General features: G+C 38.6%; 1 protein-coding gene across 1 annotated transcript in view; it reads left to right on the top strand.

Annotated features, from left to right (window-relative positions):
• Window positions 1-19,079, top strand: part of ANKRD50 (ankyrin repeat domain 50) — a 35,124-nt gene extending 16,045 nt beyond the window's left edge. Inside the window, exons 2-3 of the mRNA XM_009991650.2 lie at window positions 7,016-7,245; window positions 15,535-19,079. Of these exons, the coding sequence (XP_009989952.2) occupies window positions 7,016-7,245; window positions 15,535-19,079 (3,775 nt within the window). The remainder of the gene's footprint in view (window positions 1-7,015; window positions 7,246-15,534) is intronic.
• The last annotated feature ends 3,429 nt before the right edge of the window (window positions 19,080-22,508 follow it).

Here is a 22,508-nt window from a genome sequence, read left to right as displayed (position 1 = left end):
ATCTGTGTACCATACCTAAAGCTTTCCTAATAGGTGATTCTCAGTTTTTTTTATTCTTTTCTGCTTTCTGCTTCTTCCTTCATAAGACTAAGTGTAGTTGGGTAGAAATGCTTGAGCCAGTTTGTCTTTCTGTGCAGTCTGTAAATAAATAATTTACTAGAAACAATAATCTGTATTATACTATAGTCTGAGAGTGTGTATAATTCCAGTATTACACTTTGTCAGAAGGTCATAATCAGTTGCAGTACGCTTTATCATGTTGAAAAATTACAGGATGGCTACCTTGATAACCTGATCGAGTCCGCCAGCGTGTACACAGGTGCGCACACATCAAACTGGGTCACTTCACTTCCGCTGTACTTAGCCGTATGTTTTACTTTGCAGCTTTTTAAGTGTTAAAATGTTCTATGTTCACAGCCCTTGTATTTCTCGAATCTTTCCACTGTTAGTTAAGGGCCCTGTGTGTGTGTTTTTCAGGATGTTGTTACCAGTATGAGCAGCTGGCTGATTAGTAAGAAGCAAAGGCCTGTATTAGACACCTATATAATGCCAAGAACTGAGGTGATGTTATACAGAAAGCAACTATTGGACTCGACCATCAGAATTTCGCTTTTAATCATTAGCCAGAATGAGGCAGGTAAATCAGCTGGTTACTGTCAGTCATCCATAAGACATGCCTTGTCATAGGACAAAGTAAATAAAACTCACTGATCTACAACCAGTACTGCAAATAGTTTGTAAAGATGCTCTGATTTTTCTTTGTGTGTGAATATAACTGCTTAAAGCCTTCTTGGAAAGAGGGTAATGTTGTGTCAGCGAGCAGCAGGAATTGTCAATTTTATTAGAAGTGAAATTTACGTTTTCTTCTTTTATTGTGTTCATATAGAGTTTGGAAAACAAAAGAGAAGAATTTAGCTATTGGTGTATGTCTGTCTTTGCTGAAGCTTCTAACAGTCTTTACCAGCTTTATCTTCACTGGCTTCATTCTTTTAAATGCAAATTGGAAACTGGAGGGGGGACAGCCTTAACAGATTGCACTCTGCGAACCAACCCCTGGATTATTATAATATACGAATGAACACGTCTGTAAACTCATGAAGCAGTGGGGAGCATGGTGGAGTATTTGCTGTCTACTTGTGAGAATTTAAGTGCAGATAATTTTAAAAAATCTGGAGTTTTGCATTTTGTTTTCTATTCTTACATTTTTAAAGCTTTAACGTTTGTTCCATGAGCATTGCAAGTAGTGAAAACTCTAGTGTGTGTAGATTTGTACTCTTAGGTACCTATGTCCTTAGGTATCTTGCAACGGCCTGGGCTCCCCTCTGCAATGTCAGTATAACAGAATTCCTTCCTCTTTTCCTGTCATGCAGCACCTCCAGCTCTTAGCTGCCCATGAGAGCCTTCTCCTTCCCTGCGTGTCCCCCAGCAGTGGGCTGGGGAAGATGGAGCTTCTGCTGCACCTGATATAGAGCTGGCAGAGGCAACATCAGGTTTCTACTTACTGGTTAAGATTTTTGCTAGGTCTCTGTGTGTGGTTTTTATTTTATTTTTTTAAGGCAAAAATCCCGCAGCTACTTACGTTGCTGGCAAAAATTACAGCAACATTCTGTAAATATAGTTGGCTTATTTGCAGTTTCACTATGTACTTCATTTTCTCTATTTTCTGATACAACATAAATGGAAATGAGTATCTTAAAAATTACATGGTAAACTGCTGTGATACATCATGTTGTAAACCACCCATAAAAAGAAAGATGCTTGTTTGCTTTTCTGGAGCTTGAGACTAGTGTTTGCAAAGATATCCATCCTATATATATATAGGCATATTCCTCTGTTACTTTCATCTTCAATAATTCTTTAGATCAAATGTGCAAATGAGGAATTTCCTTGTAAACTCTACAAGGTGTTCAGATCTCGTAGAGAGGACAGCACTGCGTTCTCTCTCTCTCCCTCTCGTGTTTTATGAAGTTCTGTTGGCAAATTTTTTCCAATAGAATAATAAATTCAGGAAAAAACGCAGTGTAACCTCGATTGCTGACAGCAGTTGATCAGCTCCATCATGGAATCATAGAATGGTTTTGGGTTAAAGATCATATAGTTCCAACCGCCCAGACAAGGACAGGATCATTTTGCTAGTAATCGCCAAAGCTATTCGTTCAAGGTGTTTTTAATACATTTTTTCAGCATATGTTTACAGTCCTCAGGGGATTACTTGAATTCCAAGGAATTACAATCCTCATGAAATTTGCAGCTATTTTCTGTTATTCCATGTGATTGCCTACTACTGTTTCTTGTGACACAGAATAGTGGTGTTAATATTAACTTAATTGTAAATATCACATAGGAACTGCTTGGAGGCTCACCACAGGCTTGGGGAAAGTAGCACTGAAGCCTGGAAGAGGACAGGAGGCTTCACTCTGTAACACTGGTGAAAACCTTTTGATTTGGGTCTGCGGATGCAAAATCAGTTTTTCGCTCCACCTTTGTGAGAGTGCGGGTTCGTGCCCACTTTCAGCATGAACACTGAAGCTGGCTCCCTAGCCGTAGCTTACAGACATTGTTTCCTCTGAATAAAAATGTTTGGAGGCATCTAATGTTTTAAAACGAGGAGGAAAAGTTAATCCTTCAGTAATTTAGGAACGAATAGGGGGGAAAGAGGCTAATGTAACATGCAGGGATTAGACATATGGCAAATAGCTGGTGAATTAGCTCAGGGACTATGATGTAGAAGCATTTGCAAAAAAAAAGCAGGAGGAGAAGGTGAAGAAGGCTATGTGTGGGATAATGATATTGTCTGCTTTTTTACAAACCGTCTTTGAAAAGAGCACAGTTTGGAAATTCCCAACGCAGACCTCTGGAGTAGTTCTTGGCATCAGCAGCTGTAACTGCAATACAAGTGCTAAACTAGAACCGTTTGGCGAGAAGGTGACTCAGAAGGCAGTTTGTTAAAGAGTTGTCATACTGATGTAGAAAACGAAATGTAAGAGCTGTAGTAGTAGTTTAGCAGATTTCCAAATCAGTCATTTCTGTCATGAAATTTGAAGTATTTTGTGTTTTGCTAAAAGTAGCAGCACTTTTAGCAGGACTTTTAACAGTTGAGGGCGGAGAGGATTGATGGCTTTTTTTTCTTCTTTTTTTCTGTGCCTCTTCTGACTTGCTTTGAAGATGAGGTTTATACACTTGTTCTGTGTGTTTGTCAGTAGCAAATGCTAGCAGCTGGGTAGAGAAAAGGGAGCCCTTTTAGGGATAAGCTACATTCACGCTGTGACAGGCATCGAGCAATTTAAGTGCGCACATAACTGAATTTCCTGTACACCAGGGACAATCCAATATGAGGAACATATTCATAAAAAAATAGAATTTATAACTTCTTTTGCTCCTAGAACCACTCATTAATTGTTATTTGGCATGTGTGTGTTTGCTTTTTTTTTTTTTCTTTAAGCAAGTATGTGCATTCCACTGTGACTCTTTTCAGCCTTTGTGGACACCGCTGCTATCTTTCTACTTTGTTCTGTTGTGTCTTGGTGTTTTTGTGGATCCAATCTAAAAATCTCAAGGATAATCATAAACAGAACTTCAGCCTAGTCTGTAGATATTCCTTCCATATGTGGAAATCGTGTTTGCGTGGGTTCAGTCAACTCAGTAGCAATCCTGAAGAATTCTGTGGGATGGTTCATTCTTCTGAGGACTGCTTGTTTGCTAGAGACCATGTAAAACATCTTTGCTCTGCATAAATAACTCATTACATTACAGTGCCATTAAAATGAATTCCATCATTTAAAATAGCTAATTGTGCTGTTTTCTCTACAGTTTTTGTATTTTTACTAATTAATTTTGTTGTTTTACAGCATGATTGCTATTTCAGAAATTTTCTGTAATGATAACTGCTTTTATATCTGTATTGAATAGAAAAGTTATAAAGATAAAGCTGTTATCCTTTCAAAAGGTAAAGAAAAGCAACTTCTAATCTTTTGAGAGGCACTCTGCAAATTAAGCAATCTGTTACAACAATCTGTAGATGAATCACCGTTTACGGAAGTACCTGAAGACATTGTTAATTCTGTGTTGATTTATGTAATTTTCCTATGCAAGCAAGAAATTGCAGGGGAGTGGAATTACTAAGTCATGTTATAGAGGTAAACATGACGTGACTTCTGGCAAGTTAGCACAGCACTTACCATCTCTGGAATGTTTCACTATTCTGTTACTTGGCATCTACTCTGAACTCAGGAGATATAAAATGTCTAGGAAGAACAGAAGTTTATCAAACTGTTTCTAGGGGCACTTTAAGAGAAAGCCTTATCAATGTCTTATCAAAGTCAGACTTCTAATAATATTGCTGTAAGCTGGGAGAAGTCATTGTGCCTCATTTTCTTACATGCATGTGTATATTTATGTATAGTTGTGTATGTTTTTCCTAGTGGAATTTGTTACATTAAGGTTCAGAAATACAAGTATGGTGAAGTGGAAGAAAGCAGAGCATAGGCAGACAAAGGTCTGTGCAATAGCTTTTTCTGAAGCACTGTCAATATGCTAGGACTCTTCTGCCTGGAAAAAAAATGGCTCAGAGAGGCTGTGTTAGAACTCAGAAGATTACAAATGGCACGGAGAAGGTAAATGTGATAGCTCACCATCCCTTCCAGTACAGAAGCTGAAGGATATCAGATGAAAAAAGAACAATTTGGATTTTAAACTTTGAAAGGAAGAAGTTTTTTCCTGCAATAACTAAGCTGCAGAGGGCCGTACTGTGGGTTATTGTGGATGCTGAAGGCTAAAATCAGTTCATTGAAGGCTTGGACAGACCTGTGGAAGTGTGGCAGTTAAGGGATGTTAAATGCAAAGATTGAGCCTCTGGTTCAGAAAGTCCCTGGAAGCACTGTTTGCTGCAGTCCTTGAGAGTTCTGGGAAAATGTGGTTTAGTGCTTGCTCAGTGCTTCTGTTATTCCTTAGACATCTGTTGTCAACCCTGTTTTGGAGACAGGGTGAACCTCTTGATGTGACCTACTGCAGCCAACTGCTACGTACTGCAGGAATTAATAAGAATGATTTGGGACTCTTTCCCAGACATGACGGTGAGCTTTTCTTGGTGGGCTTCCCAACAGGTAAATATTGACACAAGAACCTTGTCGAATGCTCCTGAGATTTTTTTGTAGGCGTTTTGTTAGAGTCACACAGATTTTAAGTGAGATTTTAGTTTGAGAGACCGGTACTATTTCTTTATATCTCATAGTAACATTCAGACTTGAAAGTAATTTCATATAGAGAACTATGTGAAAAGAAAATTAGTTTTGATAGAAAAAGAAGTGTTGCAGGGAAAATGCCTTGATATAAATAGCTGAGGGGGCAAGGCAGCATTCTGTTGGGGGAAGGAGTGGAAAATGTGGTCATTTCCAACTGCCTCCTTTCATTGTGGGATTGGCATCGCTTAGGAAAATAATTTTAACCTTATGGCTACTTTAATTTCCTGTTCTGTAAATTGGTAGCTGCTTAACTTCCCAGCTTAGTGAGCAGTGATTTTAGTTGTTCTTCAGGCATCTTCTGAAAGACTAACTAGCTGTGCAAGTATCAAGGAATTCTCAGTAGTCTTGTGCATCTGAAAAAAAAAAGTGGGGGGAGCAGTGTTAGGGATTTAAAATCTATCTAATAGCGAGTACTTTCAGAACACAAGTATATTGTACTTCCTTTTTATACTTTTGTGGAAATTTCTTGAAGTCTATTAGATCACCTAGTCTGCTCTGCTAGATTCTGCTCTTACTGTCAGATATGAAAGGTGCACCACTGTTTCCATTTTGCATTTTTCTCAGTCAACCAGAAAATAACAAACCTTCCACTAACAGGGCTTACAAATAATTTCTGAAGTGGGTTGCGTTCTTCCATTGACAGGCAAGATTTGCCCATGTTCCAATTTGAATGCTTGGTAGGTAACAATGTGTTGACCAAAGTCTTCTGAAGATAATTTTTTTCAGTAAAATAAATTTTAAAAATATTATTATAGTCTTGAGTAAAACAAAAAACACTTAATGATACACATACCTTCTAGACGTGTAAATAGCAAATCTACAAAAGAGAGTAAACTGTTAGATGCATGTTTTTCTTACCTCTTTGTTTTCTGAATCTTTTTACTAGAAAGTCAAAGTTTATTTGCCAAATGTATTTAAAGATTATTTAGTTGGTGAAACTTGCAGGCCTAAATCATTATGAAGTTTCTCAAAACAAAATAGTGTAGTAGCATGGAAGTACTGGATAGACACGACAGTTATGTAGTAGCTATTTAAAGATAAATCAGAGTTACATATATTTTTAAGGAATACTGTTAAGGATGGCAACAATACATGCAAATTTGAGATTTGTAGCTGCACAATCAGATGCATTGATATCAAAGCTAGCATCCAGAGGGTGCAGATAATCCTTTTCCAGTAATAGGAACTTGACAACTTCGATATAAATAAAAACTACTACATCCAAGTCGCTACGAAATGCCTCAGTCTGCTGCTAAATTAATTTGCATTTCATTTGTGAAGGGATGGAAGAAATTCTGTTCTTTGTAAGACTGTTACTCATTCAGACTTTAACTCTTTGAGCTTTGATATTTCATGTGTCTTTTATGTAGACTTTTGTTTCAGAACCAGCAATAACAGCAGCTTTGGCAGACAACAGTAATGAAGTTCTTAAACTTCAGGCCAACTAGCTTCTAGTGAGGCAACAATTTTTCCAAGTCTTCTAATCAGCCTTGAACAACATTACATTGTTTTAAAGTATTGTTATAAATTTTAAGTTCATTAAAAAGTAATATTGCCTAAGCAAGAATTACATCACTGACTGTTTAATCTGTTTCTGTTAGTTCAGTCTACGTCAGTATTTTCTGTGGTAACTATTTAAAAAAATTCCATAGACTGTTTAAAAAAATAACTTTGCATTTTAAGTTGATCATAGCTTCAACCTGAATGACTATACAATAGTCGATGTATTGTTAAATGTATTTAAAATACTGATTTTTGTTTCATGTTCCTTACAGGTGTGTTCTGCTCCCTCTCTTGGGAATGAAGCCCCCTCAGCAGAGCCTCTTCCTGCTTGTAGATTCGGTTGACGAGGGCTGTAACGTTTCTGAGGGCGAACAGACTTCTTCAAGTTTATCTGGAACAATAGCGGAGCTTTTAGCTGGCCACTTTGAGTTCTTCCCTCCCTGGCTGCTCCTCCTGTGTTCTGCCCGCAAGCAGAGTAAAGCTGTTACAAAAATGTTTACAGGTGAGTGCAGAGCGTAGGAGGTGTTTGTTACCTGTGCCTGTAACTAGGACGCAGGGTTTACAAGACCCTCGGGGATGGTTGAAGGCACGGATGCGTGCTTAGTTCTAAAAAACTACAAGCACAAAAATGGCAATTCTGTAAAACACATATTCCAGTTTACTAAGGACTATAGAAAGCTTAAATCAGCCAAGTGTTCTAGAGGTGAATTACGTCTTTGCAATACATCTGCAGAGAATATGGCTGCTTTGACTTTTCCTCTTGCTTTGCTGGTTTTAGAAAGCTTTGAAACAGCATAGGTGATGTGTAAGTAGCTAAGTACGTCAGCTGCACACACGCATTCCTTGCAACTTCAAAAGACTTTTTTTTTTCATCTTCCTTTTAAAATCTCTCCCCTTATTTTCAGAAAGCGGGGAATAGTCTTCGAAGGTGGAACTTGAGAGGGGACCTATGTAGATGCGGATTCTTGGAGTATACTTTTGGCAAAGGTTGCACAGTAAAAAATTCTTTACAGCTTCTTCATTCAGGCTTTACTGTGACATGAGAACATTTCTTCACTATAATGACATTGTTACTGGAAGTTCTCTGAAATTTAATAAAGGGCAATATCTAGACTGGATGCCAGGCCTATGTATAAAGCCTCTGTGTAGTAAGGACACAATTAGGACAAAAATGTGATTATAGAATGTAGACCCATAGGCTTGCTCGTTTCCACAGTGGCAAAAGGTCAATGGGATAATTGCATTTTGGAATGAGGTACTGTATTAATCAGTGGCAGACATGAAGATTGGTATTTGAGAGTATGTGAGAACTAAAGGAAACTTTGGAGTAGCTTCACCGGGCTCCTTTGGACGTTCATATGGGAATAGTTTTGTCAAAGCTTGGCTGATTAGATACGTTGTCGTTGCCAAAAAAACAGACGAAACTCTTCAGAGGAGTTTTATTTCTTTTCCATTGAATTAGATAATGTTTCAGACTAGTCCTAAAAAATTGCAGTTGTCTTCTAAGTATGTTTCCAGATGGAATTCCTGACAGGAAAAATCAGCAGAGCTAATGGATATGCCTTTAAAATAAATCTAATTTGAATGAGTTAATTTCTCATTTCCACAGAGAATGACTTGATAAATAGCGTAAAGGAAGTTGGCTTGTGATATTACAATCCCATCTTCACTGTGGAAGAGGTACAGCAAAGAAACAATGAATCCCAAAATAATTGGATACAAATTGAGAAGAAATTTTAGGGTCTGTTTGGAGGAAGTGGTGTCTTATCCACTCTGAAAGGAAATTGTGACATTACAGCCAATGTGACAGCTGCCTGCTTAATATACTGTTGGATGATTCTCCTGTTTACAGCCAGTATTTAAGTTTGTGAAAGGTACAGTGAGGATGTGAGGAGTGTGGCTGAAGCTTCTGTTAGCTTGGATACATTGCAGCTTTGTGTTGTAGAATTTGAGATAAAGTTGGTTTCTTTCTGGGTTCTATCCTGAAAAGGATAGACTGTCATTAACGCTGCTACTGGGACAAACTCTTCTCCTCCTTTGTGGTATTTGAATGTTTAATTTTAGCTGAGCCAATTTATAAATCTATGTAATTGGTGGGCAGGCAGAATTCACGATCAACAGTAAGTATTTTTTTGCACTCGTGACTGAAGAAATAAATGGTGTATCGTGTGCGCTGCACTCAGGGACACTATTGTACTGAATTTCTAATACTTCCAATTTCCCAGCAAATAAATATTTGCAACCATAACGATAATACAATCACTGTATGTTTTCTTCAAATGTGTTTCTTTAATTTGGAACAACAAAAAAAATCAGTTTCACTGTAACTTAGTAAGATAGATTGGAACCCTTTTAGGATTATTTTAGGGAAATTTGTCCCATCTGCAGTTTTTTCTGCTAATAATTTTAGATTATGTTATGAAATACATATTAACCAATATTAATTTGTTTACAATCAGTTTATATCAGTTTTCACTTAAAATTTTCATACAGTGAAAGCTTCCTTCAGATACCTGCTGAAATGAGAGCTAAACCTATTTGTTCAGAAAGTGTTACCAACCAATGTCTGAGAGCTGGATTGCTGCAGTGACCTGGTCCTGGCGATACTCTTTTTTTGGGTGTCTGGTACAGATGAGAGTTCTGCAAGCATCTCCCTAGCCGAAAAGAGTGATGACATGCAAAAGAGTGTCCAGTCTTTCTCATCCGCTGTCATCTCGCCACTGCTGGTGGTGAATACATCATCCCTACCACCCTAAGAACGAGAAAAGGAGGAGGGCTGTGTATTCTGGTCCTCTTTGTTCCTTCACGTTTGTTGGTGACTTATTTATGAAAGTTGAATAGTTGTGCCTGCATCTGCTGCAGCTTGTGTTCTGGGCCCTTCGGTGTTCCCAGATTCTGTAGTAGCACAATGTGCTACAGATTTTTCCACTTACTCAGATTCTCAGCTTTCATTAATTAAAAAAAAAAAAAAAAAGATTTTGCTTCTTGTGGCTACAGAGACAACCTCAAAAACATGAACCAAATGTAAAATGATGCCTGCATGAGTCTGCGGTCACCCTCCACAGTGAGCAAAAGCCAGCCAATTGAGTAAAAAAGGGGAACAGATAATGTGTCCTCTTCCCTTCACTTGGATGTGCACTGTCACCAACTGCCACATCATGCCTGTTTGTTTTTCTTACGGACTTTTTCCCTGAATTTAACAATTCTCTGTCTTGCGCCCGTAATTATGCACATTATCTCCCACATCATCGTTTGCGATCATTTGGCTTCAAATGTGGACAGTCAAGCAGCTAAAATAAACAGTCTTTCCAATCTTTGTATTATAATCTTAGAAAAAGTTTCCTTATATTTCTAAATAACTGGAAAAGCCCTCTAACCTGAATACGACACAGAACATACAATTTTATTTTTTTAATGCTTCAGCTAATAAAAATGCTTCTTCTAAAATGAGACTAAATCTTGAAAGCATAGCAGTTGTTCTTACAAAACTAAATTCCTTTTTTTAAAGATCCATCGTATTAGTTGAAAAACTGTAGATGTTTTAAAATCAGGTGATTTTATTTAGATAAGTTTGAGTGAAAAGCAGATAATTTCTCATTAATGGCATAAAGGTAAATAGACAAAAGTGCATATGTACAAATGCTCTATTTATTGGTTTAGAGAGGCTTTTTTGTAAGCTTTTACTAAATTTCTTCTTTTTTTTGCTACACACATAAATCAAATATCTGTGGCATCTGGCTTGATTATACCCCTCAAACACTGACATTCTTCATTCAAAGAATTCCTTGTCATGTGTGAGGCATGAGTGCACCAGTGTGATACAACCCATGCAGATGTCGCGTCTCAGGGAGCTGTAGTTTCCATAAAGTTAATGTTAGATGCCAGAAAGTTACTTGGAAACTACAATAAAAAGAATCAAAAGTGGATGTGAAATGGTTCAGTTTAGCCTCAGAGGCGGCTTAAACTCCATTGACCCACTTATCCGTACGCAAAAGCAGACAATCAGTCATTGAGTTTTCACTCTTCCTTTTATCTATCATTCAGTTCCAGAAAGCTAGATATTATTAAAAGCTGATATTTGTCCAGACATACTCTGGATTAGAAATCTTGGGAGCATGAGTCTTTCTCATATTTCTGCTATTTGCTGGTTCTGATCTGAATAGATGTGGAGGATTGTTTTTCTTGAAGCCTTTCCTCAAATTAAAAAATAAGCAAAAATGTGAAAACTTTAGAGAGAAATATAGTAAAAATCACAACCCAGCTTCTCTGCACCCAGGAAACTCATACTTTTTGGTAGTTGAAGCTACTCAGGTAGTCAGTCATATTGCTGAATCCCCAAATCAAATCAGTTGCCTGATTTGGGACAGAACCTTTTCTCATTAGCTGCCATTCCAGAAAATAAATGACATGAGACCACTTCAGGAGAGATTGCTTCAAAAAAGAAAATCTAAGTAGTCTTCTAGTTTTTCGTTGTAGATTGGAATTCTTTGGGTGGTTTCGTGTTACTTTAAAGTCTTTATGGGAAGTGGATTTTTACTATAAATGACAATGTTTATATATTTATGTAGATGTAAAATTTACTTCTATAATATTAAAGCTTTGAAAAAGTTTATTTGTTGTTTTGGTTTGGTTTTTAAAAAAACAATTATTTAGAAGGTTTGAGAAATAAACTGGGAGCTTTTAATTACTGTTCCCTTTCTTCTCATTACCACTTTTTTCTGAGTACCTCTTTGAAAATATGATACAAGGGAATTTTACGTTTCCTAGTAAAAAGTTGTGTGTGAATTTTGAACTTATTTGCTGTGTAATTAAAGAGGGAAGACTAAATTGTTTTAAATGCACTGTTACTTGTAAATCTAACTAAATAAACTTCTGTGCAATGACATGGACCAGTGGGAGCACCAGATTTCAGCTTCACTGTCTCTTAGCAGCTAGGGTTGATGGAGTGAAATTTGTAATGTGTAGTGTACTGCAAATGCACTGAGAGCTAAGCGTTCTGCTTGAGTTTTCAGGTGCGTTTTACTCTGCTGAATACGTTATTCTTTTGGAGCAGGTGTGCATAAATGGCCATAGAAATACCTAATTTAATACCTGCTTAGATCAGCAGTGTAAGTTATTACTGCCCAAACCTTGCCATGTTTTTAATCATTTAGATTACTGTGAAGTTAACAATTTGGTTAAATAAAATATATTAAAAGGTATTTAAAACTTTTGTAATTTACTTGTGTGTATGTGTTTAAAGATATGAAAGTACAAAAATATTTTTAAGCATTTACTGGAACCTACTAGTTAATAGCTTTTTTTTCATTATTAAAGTTTGAAAAGCTTGACATACTGTAAAAGTAGTTATATAGCCAAGATACTTTTTTTTTTTCCTTTGAATGACCCTAGATCTTGCCAAGAAATACATTTGGAACTGATTTGTTTACAGAACTGCCAGGAATTTAATAAATCAGGAAAATCTATATTGGAGCTCCCATTGGGTTGAATGTGATATGTTATAAGAAAAATTTTAACAATGCAAAAAGCAGGGTCGTGGGACTGCAAGTTCTATCTACTGCACTCATTTTGCTGAGCTTAAGTAGTTCATGGGAATGCATCTGAAACAAAATGAGCTTTTCTTAATGTTTTGGTACTTCTTGTCCATGAAAGTGACTTATTGTTTCTGTTAGGGTTGAAAAGCAAGTTTGCAGGATTTTTGTTTGAAAATGTAAAATGACCTCACTTAGATAGATGTTTGGGCAAAAAAAATGTGGCTTTGTTTTCCTCCTTCAAGCTAGCAACAAGAATTTGAGATTTAAAAAAAAAATAATTCTTTCTATAAGGGCTTTTTTGAATGATTTGCTTATTATAGTATGGCATGGTGCAGTGGTTAAAATTAACAACCTATTTCTGTTCAACAGTCTGTTACAATGGCAGTTTGTTAATTCCAGCCCTTAAAGAGCCCTATCATCCCTGGGATGTGGGAATGTCTGTGTGAGCGTAGCATGTTTCTTGCTATGCAAACTTGTCTTCACATACGAGATACAGGATCTCATTAACAAGGAATACTTGGAAACATTGCAAAAGAAAAGAAATTTTTAGCTTCCATGAACATACACCAAATCAAATTATTAATTACTGGCTTCTGGAATATTCACTGCTCTGAAGTCTTCTGAAATTTATTTGCTTGGCTGAAGTGCTTAGACATTTGGTATGTCCTGGGCAACTGCAGAGTAAGGCAGTATTTTTAACCCTAACGTGGAACAAAGTAATGATACAGCCTCATTTAAAGGGGAAAAAAACCACACACACTCTTCCTTTTTTTACCTTTTTTTAGAGGGCTTGAGGGTTTTTTTTATCACACCCAAAATGGTTTTGTTCACTTTCCCACCCATTTTGGGAAACAAAATGAAAATTGATATTCAAAGAACTTTGCAAGATAAGTGTTTGAAGCACGCGAACAGGGACTGAGACACTTAAAACAGTTACACTGTGCAAGTTTTCCTGTGAAGGCTGGGAGTCAGGGGAGGTGAAGTGTAGTCATTAGGCAGTCAACACTGAACATCAGCTGAAATCTCAGGATTGCTGTCATGTGAGTCAGTCAGGGCTTTTCTCATTGCGAGGAAATGAAATTGAGTACTGTAAAAACTGGAAAAAAAAAAACAAAAAACAGAACAAAACACACTTGAGTAATTTTAAAATAAAAATAACTTAGAAATGCAGATACATATGAGAAGGAAGGATGTGGGCATGGGATTAATGTGAGAGATTGGGGATGTCATGACCAGAGTCGCTTATGACTAAACATATCAGGAAAGAGTTTACAGAGCCCTGTATCTGTATTCAGCCAAGTGACGGGGACAAATCTGTACTAGGAAAAGCAAAGAGGTTCAAAGAACTGGAGGGTGAGTGAATGTGGTAGTTGTGTTTGCTCTGAATTGAGTAACACAGAACTGTTCCCTGTGTGCATGAGCCAACCAAAGGGACACTTGTGCCTAATGACAGCTCTGTGCATGCCTAAGACTGAACGCGTGCACCAAGCGGTGCCTTGGTTTTAATGCCTCCTGTTTTCACTTCTATATCTTCTGAAGAATCATAACCTAGAAACAGCCTTTCATATGGAATGGAAGCTTGGAATCTGCAGAATCGCAGGGCATTGTCTGTTGTTACTCAGCAAAGTTTCTTATTTGGCAAGAAGGGCTTCACAAAGTTGCATACAGAATATTTTAATCAAGTGCATAGTAAATGGTGAATTATGCTATTCTGCAGGTCAGGTAAGGACATTACTTGAAGTCATAACAAATTACGGTGGATGAAGATGGTTCTGTGTTTCTTTTGAGAGAAAAAAAAAAATGCTTCTGTGGAGAGGAGAAAGATCCTCCCAAAATAATTATTTTCTGCCTCCTGGCCTTCTCCTCCAAAAATCAAGTAGACAATCTTATTAGTGTAGTTTTAGCCTGAGAAGTGACTGTGCAAAAGTGTCCTATGCAGTGATTTTATTTTGGGGAGAAACATGATTTTGTTTTAGGTATTGTTTTGGTTTAGTCCTGTTAGATTTGTAACACTACCCTAATTAATAAAGGGAGCAGAAATATTTTATTAACACTGCCGTATTTTGCCTCTCAGTTCTAATCTGTTGTGTTTGTACAATGCTCATGTAGACTAAACAATTAGTAGAGTGAGCTTATCGACATTCAGAACCTCTGCTAAAAACACTTGGGGAAAAAAACCACAGCTCTCTTAGCAGGCTGAATTTTCTGTGAGAACAAGCTCACAGATGGAGGGGTTTGATCCACACAATGTTTAAATACAATAAAAACACAGATCTGAAAGTAACATTCTTCAGAGTCTCACTTAAAATTATTTGTTCCATAGAGATGGAGCCAAAATGGCATCCAATGCATTGCTCTATGGTTGCTTTTCCTTCTGTATAATTTGGAGGTTAGTAACTGCTCTGGTTTGAAAAGCAAAGTTGGTGATATTTTTTTATGACTCGCTGAGCTGACTGTAAGGAAATTTAAGGAAATTCCTCCTCTACACTGGAGGAAGAGATTACAGCCTGTCCCTGGAGAAATGAGGTACAGTTCTGGTCTAAAACACAGTAGTTTCAGCTGTGGCTAAGTTTAACCTCTGCGGTTTTCCCATAGCTTCTGGAAAAGTAGTGTTCAAATAATGTACTGTGTCATTAATCAGAGAGAGTAGGTCTTCATCAAATGCTTAACTTGGCACTATCGAAGCAAATGTTTTAAATGACAGGTACAGCCATGTAGTCCATACGACTATAGCTTCATTCCACCTCATTCTTGAGAGCGTTATGGCCACTGAGGTTGCCCTAGGAGCTTCTTTGCACGTGCTGCTAAGAATAGTGTTCCTTGCATGTAGGGACGAGATGTACGCGATATGCATGTATGAAAGAATTTCCCCTTTTTCCTCTAAAGAATAAGCAGCATGGAAAAACTATGAGATCACATGACTATGAGAAAACCTGTTTCCTTATACACTGAGTCACCTACCAAAGAACCGAGGGTTTATCTAAAACTCAGTCCTTACTTGAAAAAAGATGATTTTCAGTGCACAGTGGTGTAAAAATACTTAAAGCTGTTTTTAAGCTTCTTACAGTAGATGATGATAAAAATGTGTTTATTATCAAAGTTCTCTGCTATTATTAATTTACATTCACTATGTGTACACAGAAAATATATTATTGTGGGTGTTCTCTACCCAGAAATGTCTGTCTTATATTTTTTCTCAGCATTGAGTTAAGCGAAACTAGATCAGGAGTAATTATAAGTTTCTTCTCTTTTAATAGGTTTTCGAAAAATAAGTCTGGATGATCTACGAAAGGCTTATATTGTGAAAGATGTGCAACAGTATATTCTACATCGTTTAGATCAGGAAGAAGCACTGCGACAACACCTCACAAAAGAAACTGCAGAAATGCTGAATCAGCTTCACATCAAAAGCAGTGGTTGCTTTTTGTATTTGGAACGTGTCCTAGATGGAGTTGTGGAGAATTTTATTATGTTACGAGAGATCCGTGACATTCCAGGAACGTTAAATGGCCTATACCTTTGGCTCTGTCAGAGACTTTTTGTGAGAAAACAATTTGCGAAAATCCAGCCTATTCTGAACGTAATTCTTGCAGCCTGCAGGCCGTTAACCACAACAGAACTGTATCATGCAGTGTGGACCAAGAATATGACGTTGACGATGGAAGACTTCCAACGCAAATTGGATGTCCTCTCCAAAGTCCTTATTGATGGACTTGGAAATACAAAGATCTTGTTTCATTACAGTTTTGCAGAATGGTTGCTAGACGTGAAGCACTGTACGCAGAAATACTTGTGTAATGCAGCAGAGGGGCACAGAATGCTGGCAATGAGTTACACCTGCCGGGCGAAGGATTTAACACCCTTAGAAGCTCAAGAGTTTGCATTGCATCTAATTAATTCAAATTTACAGTTAGAGACTTCAGAACTGGCTTTATGGATGATATGGAATGGCACACCTGTCAAAGACTCCCTGTCAACCTTAATTCCTAAGGAACAAGAAGTATTACAGTTGCTGGTAAAAGCTGGTGCTCATGTCAACAGTGAAGACGACCGCACATCTTGCATTGTTCGGCAGGCTCTGGAGAGAGAAGATTCCATCCGCACCCTGTTAGATAATGGAGCATCGGTAAACCAGTGCGATTCCAATGGGAGGACGCTCTTGGCCAATGCAGCGTACAGTGGCAATCTCGATGTCGTTAACTTACTGGTTTCAAGGGGAGCAGATTTAGAGATAGAAGATACTCATGGGCAAACAGCACTTACCTTAGCTGCTCGGCAGGGACATACCAAGGTTGTCAATTGCTTGATCGGATGTGGGGCTAATGTTAATCACACCGATCATGACGGCTGGACGGCATTGCGATCTGCAGCGTGGGGTGGGCACACAGAGGTGGTTTCTGCACTCCTTTATGCTGGAGTCAAAGTGGACTGTGCAGATGCTGATAGTCGAACGGCACTGAGAGCAGCAGCTTGGGGAGGACATGAAGACATTGTGCTGAATCTGCTTCAACATGGTGCTGAAGTTAATAAAGCTGATAATGAGGGCAGAACAGCTTTGATCGCAGCCGCGTACATGGGGCACAAAGAGATCGTGGAGCACCTGCTGGATCATGGTGCAGAGGTAAACCATGAGGATGTGGATGGAAGGACTGCGCTGTCTGTCGCCGCGCTTTGTGTACCAGCCAGTAAGGGACATGCCTCAGTGGTTAGTCTTCTAATTGACCGTGGTGCTGAAGTTGACCATTGTGATAAAGACGGCATGACTCCACTGCTGGTAGCTGCTTATGAAGGACATGTAGATGTTGTTGATCTACTTCTAGAAGGAGGAGCTGATGTCGATCACACAGACAACAATGGTCGTACACCGCTTCTGGCAGCAGCCTCCATGGGCCACGCTTCAGTTGTAAATACTCTCTTGTTTTGGGGTGCAGCTGTTGATAGCATTGATAGTGAAGGGAGAACAGTTCTGAGCATAGCCTCTGCGCAAGGCAATGTTGAAGTAGTACGGACTCTGCTGGACAGGGGACTAGATGAAAACCATAGAGATGATGCAGGCTGGACACCTTTGCATATGGCAGCTTTTGAAGGTCACAGGTTGATATGTGAAGCTCTTATAGAACAGGGTGCTAGAACAAATGAAATTGATAATGATGGACGTATACCTTTCATACTAGCTGCGCAAGAAGGTCACTATGATTGTGTGCAGATATTACTGGAAAATAAATCCAACATTGATCAGAGAGGCTACGATGGGAGAAACGCTCTCCGGGTTGCTGCTTTAGAAGGTCACAGGGATATAGTTGAACTACTGCTCAGCCATGGAGCAGATGTAAACTACAAAGATGCTGATGGCCGACCAACACTTTATATCTTAGCATTAGAAAACCAGCTTACAATGGCTGAGTATTTTTTAGAAAATGGTGCAAACGTAGAAGCAAGTGATGCTGAAGGAAGAACAGCTCTCCATGTCTCCTGCTGGCAGGGCCATTTGGAGATGGTACAGGTGCTGATAACATACCATGCTGATGTGAATGCTGCAGATAATGAGAAGAGATCTGCTTTGCAGTCTGCTGCATGGCAAGGTCATGTGAAGGTAGTGCAGCTTCTCATTGAGCATGGAGCTCTGGTTGACCATACATGTAATCAAGGTGCTACTGGACTCTGCATTGCAGCCCAAGAAGGGCACATTGACGTTGTCCAAATATTACTGGAGCACGGTGCTGATCCAAATCATGCCGACCAGTTTGGGCGCACTGCTATGCGTGTTGCAGCTAAAAATGGACACTCTCAGATTATTAAATTACTGGAAAAATATGGTGCATCTACTCTGAATGGTTGCACTCCATCTCCAGTCCACACAATGGAGCAAAAACCCTTACAGTCAGTCTCCTCCAAAATGCAGTCGTTAACAATGAAGTCAAATAGTTCAGGGAGTACGGGTGGAGATATGCAGCCTAGTATGCGTGGCTTATCTAACGGGCCTGCTCATGCCTTCAGTTCTCCGTCAGAGTCGCCTGATTCTACAGTTGACCGTCAGAAGTCATCTTTATCAAATAATTCCCTGAAAAGTTCCAAAAATTCTTCTCTCCGCACCACGTCGTCGACTGCGACTGCTCAGACAGTGCCCATTGATAGTTTCCACAGCCTGTCGTTCACGGAACAAATACAGCAGCATTCCCTGCCACGCAGCAGAAGTAGGCAGTCTATCGTTTCTCCTTCTTCCACAACTCATTCCCTAAGTCAAAATCATAATTCACCAAGTAGTGAATTTGAGTGGAGCCAAGTGAAACCTAGTTTGAAATCAACGAAAGCCAACAAAGGAGGGAAAACAGACAACTCCAGCAAATCTGGGTCAGCTGGGAAAAAAATGAAACAAAGTAGTTCCTCCCAGCCGAAAGTGTTAGAGTATGAAATGACTCAGTTTGATAAACGAGTACCTATCGCCAAATCTGGGACAAGTGGGCCACTCAAATCAATGCCGCCAGAGCCACAGTGCAAAATTTTGGTCCCGCCAGCTCAGCAAGAAGTTGGTCGATCTCAGCAACAGTTCCTGATTCACCAACAGAGTGGAGAACAGAAGAAGAGAAACGGAATTATGACAAATCCAAATTACCACCTTCAGAGCAATCAGGTTTTTCTCGGTAGGGTTTCTGTCCCACGAACAGTGCAGGATCGAGGGCATCAGGACGTGCTGGAAGGCTATCCTCCCGCAGAGACAGAACTCAGCCTTAAGCAAGCCTTAAAACTTCAGATTGAAGGTAGCGACCCAAGTTTCAACTACAAGAAGGAAACACCATTATAAAAGGTAACCTGTCCAGTCACAAAGGAAGCACATGCCTATGTTTCATCACGTGCATTTCAAATACACTAAAATTATGTTTCATCGCCGTTTATCGTCATAATTGCTTTTCTTAATGAAAACCATGAGTGTTAAAATTTTAACCGGGCAAGTATTTGTTCTCCTGTCATTTAAAAGCATCAACTATAGAGGAATTGGGTCACTGTCGTGTTTTCTGTTGAATTCTGATTGTTCAAATCATAGCCCACTGTCTTTGACATGTGACCAAAGAAACCAGCAAGTTTCATGTAGCATTGATTTGGAATTTTCTTCTCAAGCATAAAGACAGCTGGGAATTTTAATATGTGATATTTTCAGATGCAGTAATTATTTCACCATTTACAAAAATGCTCTCTAGGAAGCTTTTGAAGATTCTTGTAAGTTACAGGCAACCACTTTACTTTTGTGAATTAGGAATTAAATGTGAAATCTCAGTAGCGTAACTAACTAAAAATTAAAAAGTTAGAATACTACGCTAAAGTTTCAATTTTAAATTTCTGTTACTGCAAAGGTAACCCTCCTATAAAAGAGAAGGCATTCCTCAGAGCAAGATCAGAGTCCATGTTAATGGTACCAATTTTCTGACCATGCTATAGTTCTTAATCAGTAGAGTTCATTTAGATTTCTCATTTTCTCTCTCATACTGAATTTTAAGCTGAAAAAGGAATTTTACGTAGCTTTTTCAGACCTGAATTGTCAGTGAGTCAGCTAAAATAGAACCATTTTTCTCCCTCTTCCTGATGAGGTTTATCTTTTTTAGGGTATTCGGAGTGTGTTAATAATTAATATATTTCTATTTGAATTTCAGAGAAGCAGCATTGTTATGAAATGTATGCACATCTTCTACTGCTTATTTGCTTATTTTTGAAAACGTATTTCTTGTTTGCGTAAACGCTGCGGTTTTGTCAGATCAGACTGCTGCTCCTTAGAACAAGAATGTTCTTGCTAGCTGACTCAGTTGTCCTGCAAGTCATTAAAGACTGTAGGCTTCTAGGACAATTGCAGGTGGTTCAGAATCCACAAATGGGAGGTTTTCAGCTGTCAAAAACACAGGATTTTTCCCAAAATGTCCTGGAAATGAATTTCACTTTAATGGAATGTATCTCTCTAGATATAGCTGAGGTCTCTTGTGAATTGCAGAGCATTAGAATATTGTGCAGGACTCCAAGGCGTTTCCTTGGGGTTGGCATTTTGGTTAAACTAAAATATTTGAAACAATACAGTGTTTCAAAAGGCTATATTCTGGAACTTGCATGTTTGTAAAATCTAAATATTAGCAAAGGGTCAGATGGGCTGTAGGGCAGGCAAAAGTGAAGAGGCAGGACAACAGGAGCAGGTATAGAGAGGAATAAGCAGGTGAGAGAGAATAAGCCCTAAATCTTCATAAAAGTCAAAAGGACTTTAGATTCCCACGGTTCTACAGCGTGTCCAAACAGGATTTAAATTGTTTGTAATTTTTTTGCTGCCTCCATGAAACATACTAAAATGTATAATTAAGAAATGGATTTCCTAACTCTTTTCTACCTGCACCTGATGTTCAGTGCTTGCTTTCTTGTTACACTTTATCGTAAATAAATTCTATGGTTCTGATGCAGCATGTATTGATTTGACCTGACCTATCATCAAAAGACTAGTTTTGATGAATTTTCCATCTTTGTTGTTTTTAAAATGCAAAGCATGTAAAAACCATGGAACATTGCGCATATAATTTTGAAACTTGAATTAGGCTTTGCTTTATCTGGAACAAATAATGCTTTAATGAAAATTCAGGGATTTTTCTCTGTGAAGTACTTGTTTATGCAAGTGGCCAAGTGTATGAGGTGATGTATAACTAAATAGTTCCTTTTGCTTTTTCTCTTAACAATTTTTCGTAGTGTCCTTTTAAACATGGAAATTTAAAACAATTTTATGTGGATTATGAATCGCTTGGCGCAGGCTATAATTTACCTCCTCTTTTGCCAAGTCTCAGGCACAAAACCAGTAATTTCCCTGACCGGTGAATAAATCAGCCACCTGTGGAGAATCACATCAGAAATACCTTACCAGAGCACCTGAGGAACGGTTTTCCTTCCCTGGCTGCTGCTTCTGAGCTCTATTTGGGAAATTCCTGCTGTGAGGACCTTGTAGCTGCTTTGGATGGTAGAGAACACAGGGAATCAATTGTGGGATATGGGTTAGGCAGGAAATACTTTTCATCATTAGTTACGTTGTTACGTGCTTTTAACTTTAATTAGAAATGACATAGCTCTCTATCTGACAACACTGTTCATATTACGGAGTATTTCAGAACTTAATGTTTGTATTTTGTGCTTTCAGGCCAATTCCACGATGCTATAAACAGAAGCGCTTCTGCTCCAAATGATTTGTCAGCTGGCTGGGATGAAAGCATACGATGCTTGTTGAGTCCACCTGGAAACTCAAGAATGTGATTACTACAGTACAGTTACCTTAATTACTGTAACGTGCCTACATTTTCAGGCTGCCTTCTCAGTATAACCCTCTGTGCTTCAAAAATTTATTTTGTGTACTTTGTATTTAATACACAGAATGAGCACTTTTTTAATTGCAGAAAGATATATGCTGTATTTCCCTGACAACAGCTGAAAATGGTAAGAACAAGGAATTCCAATTTCCTATTCCAGAGCGCTTGGTAGAGGTGCATGTGCCACAGCGAACTGTGTATGGAAAAGCAGTGGGTTTTGTATTCATTTTCCTGTGGCTAAAGAAAATAAGCAAACAGTCTGTCACATTTGCATTGTTGTAATGTATGGTCAGTTCCCTGTGTACTTCAAAAAGTTCTCTCCAGAAATACAAGTCTTGTAACAGTATTTTATAAATACTGTACTTATGTGTTCTGTCTGTGTAACAGCTGTTCAGTGGTAGCAAAGGAGTCGGACTGCAACCATCTGCAGTATCTTGGGGATTTTTAAGAGACAAAACCCGCTCTGTGGTACTGCAGCACCAAATCCGGATGGCGGACTGCGACCACTGAAAGCAATAGGCAAATTTGGTCTGGGACGCCTGATCTTAAATCGCCTCCGTTATTGTTACGGTAATGAGGTAACTGAATATGGTTTAGGTGCTAAAGTCAAAGGTCTGATCCTGCTTTCGTGTATGTCTTTTTACGTTAGAAGCAGCTCTTTCTTTTTTCCAAGGTAAAGGTCTGTATTGAGAATGTCAGTAAAACAAACCGTGGAAAATACAGACGCTTTGTTAATGAGGCTGAGAGAATATACAGTGAGAGTACAACGGAAAAGCAAACAGTTAGTAATACCGTTGTCTGGGGAGTGCAGAGATTACTGAGGTAGCCCTGTCCTGAGACAATAACTCTTTAAAGCACAAACTTGTATGAATGTGGTTACTGCGTCGGATGGATTAGGTAGAGCCAGCGTG

This window comes from Tauraco erythrolophus, chromosome 5 (genome assembly GCF_009769465.1).
Source record: "Tauraco erythrolophus isolate bTauEry1 chromosome 5, bTauEry1.pri, whole genome shotgun sequence".
Lineage (NCBI taxonomy): Eukaryota > Metazoa > Chordata > Aves > Musophagiformes > Musophagidae > Tauraco > Tauraco erythrolophus.
This window is presented reverse-complemented; position numbering and strand designations above follow the sequence as displayed.